This window comes from Perna viridis, chromosome 10, assembly GCF_037379345.1.
Source record: "Perna viridis isolate PV_CMFRI_1.1 ecotype Kerala chromosome 10, ASM3737934v1, whole genome shotgun sequence".
NCBI lineage: Eukaryota > Metazoa > Mollusca > Bivalvia > Mytilida > Mytilidae > Perna > Perna viridis.
This window is the reverse complement of record NC_142454.1, coordinates 24,847,116-24,854,045: the sequence shown is the minus strand read 5'-3', so window position 1 is coordinate 24,854,045 and position 6,930 is coordinate 24,847,116. Positions and strand designations below refer to the sequence as shown.

The window sequence follows — 6,930 nt, the reverse complement described above, 5'->3', positions numbered from 1 at the left end:
CATGGGAAACAGACATACACAACAAAGAACATAGAGTTACTAAAATCATACATACAAAGTAACAAAAGAAAACGAGCAACTCGGACTCAACTACAAATTGGGAGCATGGATGCACCGGTTGGGTAAGCGTTCTCTGCTTTTCTTGAAACACCCGCCGAGTTGGTCATAAAAAGTCAAGTCCAGGGTAGAGGAAAGGAAAACTATGACACGTTGAACAAATTCCGTTTTCATGGCGCAGATGGACACACCGTAATGATCCACGAGTTCATGATGACAGCCATAAAACTTTTGTAGTGATGACTTCAATCTTGTATATAGCAACATAATCCTGCTCCAGAAGCCTATTTGTTAGAATTCTAGCGCGATACAAAAAGTCTGCGTAGTCTCGGCAAGCTCTGACATAACGTATGAGTTGTGATATGAACACTCCATACGCAGGTACTGAAGGGATGTTGCCACAGATGAAAGGAAAGTTGACAATTTTGAATGAAAAGTCAAGGCCTTTTGCTTTGTTTTTCTTCAATTTTGTCATTTTTAAGGATTTTACTTTTTTAACTGTAACTTTTGACCATTGCCTAGAGTGCTTTTCTTCTATTTTTGTTATTTTGTAATAACGGTTACCCTTTATGCAGGAATGTACATAATCTTTTTGATGAAAGATTAACCAAATTAAATGAAAAAGTCATAAAAATAATAGTTTTCATGATTTTTTGTTCAAGTTTCATTAATTCAAATATTGCTAAATGACCACATTGATATACAGTCCTCAATAATTGTGGTTGATAATGACATACTTTAAAAAGAAAGTGTCTATAACCAAAACAAATACCAACTTCTTTCAAAAAGTATTTTGATCACTTTTTACGGTAGGGCCTCTATTGTTAAAGTTAAGTATACATAATTCCCACTAGAAGCAGAAGTATGGTCTCATTGGGTATTGGGAAGCCTACATGAACCCCTCAAAATGTACTATGTAAGCACTGTGTGAAAAGGGCAAAAAATATTGGTGCGATTCTGTTGTGTGTCTACTAGAGTTATAGATCTTTGACTGATCAAAAAGGTACCAGTCGCATTTCATAACTGGGGAAACAACTACTTAGACTCATTATTGGAATGTATTATGCTTTGATATTACGTAATAAATGCTCCATTGTTTTTAAGCATAGCCACCATTTAAAACTTGATATATTTTACGATAAGAAAGTGTAAATCGACAACTGGTAACGTATAAAAGTATTGTTAATGTCAGATATATATGATATAAAACATGGTATAGGCAATCATGATTTATGCGCAAACCGTTTCTAGAGAAACAGAGGACGCTTAACCTACTGGTCCACCTGATCCATGCTCCCAATTTTTAGTGGAGTCTGAGTTGCTCATTTACCTTTGTTATTTTGTATGTAATACTTTGGTTATTTTATGTTCTCTGTTGTGTTTGTCTGTTTTCCACGTCTGGTTTTTGTTCTCGGATTACATTTTTTTAAAAATTTTCGCTATAATCTTTGTTCCATTGATTACTCTTCCACGCAATTTCAGTAGAAAATCTCGACCATACCTACTAAGGTTTAAATTAGTAATTCAAAAGTAGCCAGAAAGAAATAAAAAATACATTTTGTCTGAGTGAAGCATGTTTTCTTTTCTTGAATTATTCAGGATGTTATGGCATTATTTTGAATCATGACACATCAAATCACAGTAAAATTGATATTGATGAAGATCGACATCTAAGACTTGAGTTGTTATCTTCAAAATATCCTATGTACTCACTTACATTTAAACTAGCATAAACGTGCGTTATAAGTAGTATAGCATGCAACTATACACCCAATTTGATTTCTGCGCATCCAGTTCTGCGCAGCTTTCGGTTTGCCACGCCCACCTAAAAGGGGTGTAACATACCACAAAACCGGAAGTCGCGCAGAACTGGACGCGCAGAAATCAAATTGGGTGTATAGATTGCATGTTATACTACTATTCTATATCAAGTGTCAAAAACAATATATGACCCCGACGTGATTCGAACACGCAACCTTCTGATCTGGAGTCAGACGCGCTACCGTTGCGCCACGGAGTCGTTGTCAATACGATAGTCAATAAAGGTATATGTACATATTTTACATCAACAGAGGTATACCGAAAGTGACTGATAATGTTAACATATGGTTCCAACTGTATTCCTATACAACAGGCGGCGGAATTTCGAAAAAAGCAAAGTTCATTCTGACGTGTGCTCACTAGATAATCTGCCCGACTTTGCTCCAGCTCAGGATACCGTAAATGACTAGGGAAGGAATCGAACCCTCGTACGTCAGAAAGGGTATAATCCAAAAAAAGTAACAAAAAATGACTTAAAAAAAGGCGCTCTGCATTTCTCCAGGCTTGTGACTGGCTACGTTTTGTAGGCTGCATTACCTTTTTTATTTTTTTTAATTGTTTTATTTTAACGTTTACTGTAATCCTCGGGTATAACGCAAAAAAGTGACAAAAACAAAATGAGTTATTTTTTTTTTACACTAGAGATAATACAAAAAAGTACCAAAACAAATTGAGTTATCTTTCTTTTAACGTTTTCGGAAAATTGGTCAGTGACCTATTTCTTGTCGAGATAATGACGTCATTAGCGTTTTACGTTTTCCAGAAAGAATTTTCAATTAGAAAAGATGTGTTAAATTTTGATAAAGGAATAATATATTCTTGATTAAGGTAAGGTTTAGATAATATAATTCTCGATAATAAAACCTTTATAAAAGGTATAATGTAAAATTATTTTTAAAAAACCTTATCCCTCTGTGTTATAGGCTTGGGACTATCTGTCTATAATAGACAGGCCACATTATAATAATGTCTTTTTTTGTTTTTGTTTTTGAAAGTCTCACACACAAAGTCTTGACTTAACTTCTTTTTTAATGTGTTAACACATTTTTTTCCACAACCTAGTTTTTTTATCAATATCTTCACAATAAGTTTGCAATACAAGAAAAATATTAAACACGCTTTAAACGGTAAAGGCGAAATACAAATATGTAATCATAATGTTGATGGCTTTTGCGACGATGAGCAAATAAAATACGTTGACTTTACAAGTCTGTACCCTTATGTTAATAAATACATGCGGTATCCCGTTGACCATCCAGAAATTATAACAGAAAATTTCAACGATATTATAGTCCAAGTCGCCTCAGATTGTTTGCGGTTTTTTGCGTTTATTTTTGTAATTACTCGACGGTTCCTTTCAAAAACTTGCCATTTTATTAATGTCGTTCTGTACTACGATTCCCTTACAATTATTTTTCGTTCTTACCTCCGAGATTGAAAAAATTCAAAATTTATTTGTCCTACGAGAATTTTGCATTGAATGTATTGTTTATCCGCCATCTTGTTTCTATGGATATTTTGAAATGTTCCCTATTATCTCACAGTTGCAGAGGTGAAATAACATGATTTCCCGCCATATTTCTGCTCTTTACCTTTAGTAAAAGACAAAACCAGAAGTTCCGAATGAAAATGTTACAACTGGTACTTAATAAGAGTCTTACCACATAAAGTAATAAATTAGCAGGGAACCAGAAATATGGCGGGAAATCATGTTATTTCACCTCTTCAATTGTGAGATAATAGGGAACATTTCAAAATATTCAATCAATTAGTTGATTTTAACCAATAAAAGTTGCAAAACAATGGGTTCGAATTGTAGTTGTTATGATACGTTAGTGATAATGTGATTTTTAAATGGAGCTAAATTTACAACTTTCTTTTATTAAATGAACTGATTAGGCAGTTATAAGGTTTAATAACCAATTAATATATATCTATTGTAAATGTCTATGGTACAGTCACAAAATCAAGCTATTTATAAGATGCTCTGTGAGGTAACACACAAGGGACAGTAGAAGTTATCAGTTTTAGATATGTGTTCCTCCTCGGTACAATACTTCAAATGGACCCACTTGAGACAGCAATCACACTGTGCCCAGTTAACAATTTTAAGGCTTATATCCAGTCTCAGTTCATCTGGCTGACATTTTCCACACACAATGCAAGTTTCTGTATCCTCAACTTCAAGTTCATCACCATCCTCTAAAACATTTGAGTTCTTTTCAGAAGTTTTTGTTTTTGTTGACTTTGCCATCCCTTTTTCTTTAGATTTGTTTTCTTTTGAAGACCCCTTCCTAAATTTTCCATTTGTTTTATTTTGAACTGATTTGTTTGCTTTTGAAACATCATTTGATGTTGATGGAATTTCTTTCTCAATGCTAGCATATGGTGTTTCAAATGGTTTTCTTTTCTTTTGAGCTGGTTCTTCTATCTCAGTTTGATTCAACTCATCATTTTTCTTTTCCCTCTTCTGTGTTTTATTTGATTTAGTTTTTTTCCTTTTCTGTCTCCTTCTGGATCAGTAAGTCTCTGAATGTTTCTTTAGTCATTGCTGCGCCATAGGGAGGTACAAAAGTTGTTCTTTTCTTCTTGGGTTTCTCAGTTTGATTTGGCTTTTCAAATGTTTCTACTTTCTGTGCAAACAGTACTTTGATGGACCTCATATCTGTACGTTCTTTCCTGCTAGGCTTGTTTGTTGATGACACTGGATTAATTTGTGGCACTGACCTTTTTGGCTGAACAGCCTCTGGGTTCAGTGGGAAAATCCCTGTCTTACGGAAACCTGACATGATGTTTGCAACGGTCATAGAACTGTTGTATGCAGTGTTAATGAATGAAGGTAGCTGATCACGTGTAATTACTGAATTAGGTTTCTCATGCATACGTTTGTGTAATTCAGTATTCAAACTTTTTTTGAATGGACTAAAGACAGACACGTCCAGGGGTTGCAACATGTGAGAACTATGTGGAGGGAGAACAAATAGATGAACATTTGATTTCCTGGCAGATTCAATTATATCAATGGTCATGTGGGTAGAGTGCCCATCATACAATAGAATTAAAGGCCGTTGAGTGACATGGACAAGAAAATGGTTATTGAAACGTTTCAAGAAAATCTCAGTGTCAACCCATCCATTAGGAGATGTGTTATATTTGGTACCAGCCATTCCATTGCTTACCAAGTCATGAGTCAGACGCTGACCTTTATATATTATGTAAGGAGGTATGGTCTCACCAAGTGCGCTTACTGCAGCCACTAATGTTGTTGTTGATGACCCTCCTGAAGTAACAGAAAATGCATCACGGCCACGACGAGAAAGTACTTTGGGTGGGGAATGGTCAAGAGAGATTCCAGTCTCATCAACATTCCAGATTTGTGAGGGTTGGTTTGTAAGACTGTATTCATCGAGAATATATTTCAACTCCTCAAAATACTTTGTAATATACTCAGCCTTGACATCATTTCTGACCTTTTCTCTTTTTTTAGGCTGGAACATTAGAATTTCGGGACAAAAACCCATAAAACCAATGTTTAGTCGAAGCTTTGTTTCTTCCTTTGAAAGTGCATATATTAGCTGCCATTTCCATTATTTGCCATCGTGCATACCCATAACCGTTTTCTGCCATTGACACACAATGCCCTGCTAATTCAATCTCCTCTGCAGTTGTAAAAATGGTCGGACAACCCATTCTTAAGTTATCAACCCCTGTAATATTAATAAATCGTAATCTGAGTGTGCTCTCTGGGACATCATGTCTTCTAGCTGCACCTCTTATACTGTATCCCCTAATTCTGACATCATCAAAAGCCTCTTTTAACATTTCTAAATTATAATTTGCTCTTTTTTTCTTTTGCATTGTCTAAAATTAAAAGAAATTAAAGAAAATATATTTTTTTTCTAAAAGTTTTTTTTTCAACATCAGTATTACTAACACATTGAAATCTTTCCTTTATTCACTACTTTAGAATGATGTTCTAACCAATCAGAATATAACACTATTTAAGGTCAATGGCAAAGTAAAGCAGACGCTCTTGTGTGATGATGGCAGATAAAACTTTCGTTTATCTTTATATATGTTTAAATTTGCTTATGGCAAATCATATCGTTCGGAGATTATTAAGAAAGGAACATGGTTTTGAGCTAATATATGAAAATGTATAACAGGTAAGCGATTCTAAATCACATGTAGTGCATTGTTTACTAGGTCATCATTTCATGGGTCATTACACATTAGGGAATCCCCTCTAATCCAGTCAATTTATCGACTTCTACATAATTTTAGAGATTTTTTTAATAATTGTACTTACAAGTGGTATTGAAAGAACGAAACTTACCAAATATGTCTTGTATTCTTGATTGATAATTTGTTTTACGGATGAAAACAGGTGATTATCAATTTTCTATTTACGGATATGACGTCAGCGCAGACATACCGGATGCGCAGAGTTCGGGGGAAAACACTGTATATAATAGTTTAAAAAGGTTGTAAAAGGTCAGCAATGTTAACGTCCAATAAAATTATATAATACTTACAGGTTTTTTTTCCATAACAACAACAACAACATCATCATCATCATCATCATCATCAACAACTACGTCAATATCTACGTCATTAGCAACACTGGTATCATCAGCAACAACATCATCAGAAAAAATATTCACATCTTCTTCATCAAAAATAATATTCACAGTTTCTTCATCCAAAAAAGTATCTAATGTATCCACTAAAAGAAAAAAATGTCTTTTTTTTTGTCTTTGAAAGTCTTACACACAAAGTCTTCACTTAAATTCTTTTAATGTGTTAACACATTTTTTTCCACAACCTAGTTTTTTATCAATATCTTCACAATAAGTTTGCAATACAAGCAAAATATTAAACACGCTTTAAACGGTAAAGGCGAAATACAAATATGTAATCATAATGTTGATGGCTTTTGTGAAGAAACAAACGAAATTTTTGAATATCACGGATGTATATTTCACGGCTGTAAAATATTTTTTCCCGATGACAGACAAAAAAGTTTTTTTTTTCAGGAAAAACTTTAGAACA

The 6,930-nt window shown here is 34.1% G+C and overlaps 1 protein-coding gene and 1 non-coding gene across 2 annotated transcripts; both read right to left on the bottom strand.

Annotated features, from left to right (window-relative positions):
• Positions 1-2,005: 2,005 nt before the first annotated feature.
• Positions 2,006-2,077, bottom strand: Trnaw-cca (transfer RNA tryptophan (anticodon CCA)). The gene has a single exon. It is a non-coding gene; the product is annotated as a tRNA-Trp (tRNA).
• A 2,050-nt stretch (positions 2,078-4,127) lies between these two features.
• LOC148605087 (uncharacterized) lies at positions 4,128-6,594 on the bottom strand. The gene is made up of 2 exons (XM_088548612.1): positions 6,414-6,594; positions 4,128-5,739 (listed from the first exon to the last, which is right to left on the bottom strand). Exon 2 carries the CDS (start codon positions 5,397-5,399, stop codon positions 4,365-4,367), a length of 1,035 nt encoding a protein of 344 aa, XP_088404738.1. The 5' UTR covers positions 5,400-5,739; positions 6,414-6,594; the 3' UTR covers positions 4,128-4,364.
• Between the last annotated feature and the right edge of the window lie 336 nt (positions 6,595-6,930).

What these genes read in the sequence shown, in the direction of transcription:
- LOC148605087 (XM_088548612.1), bottom strand. Translation starts at nt 5,399, where the DNA reads ATGGGTTTTTGTCCCGAAATTCTAATGTTCCAGCCTAAAAAAAGAGAA.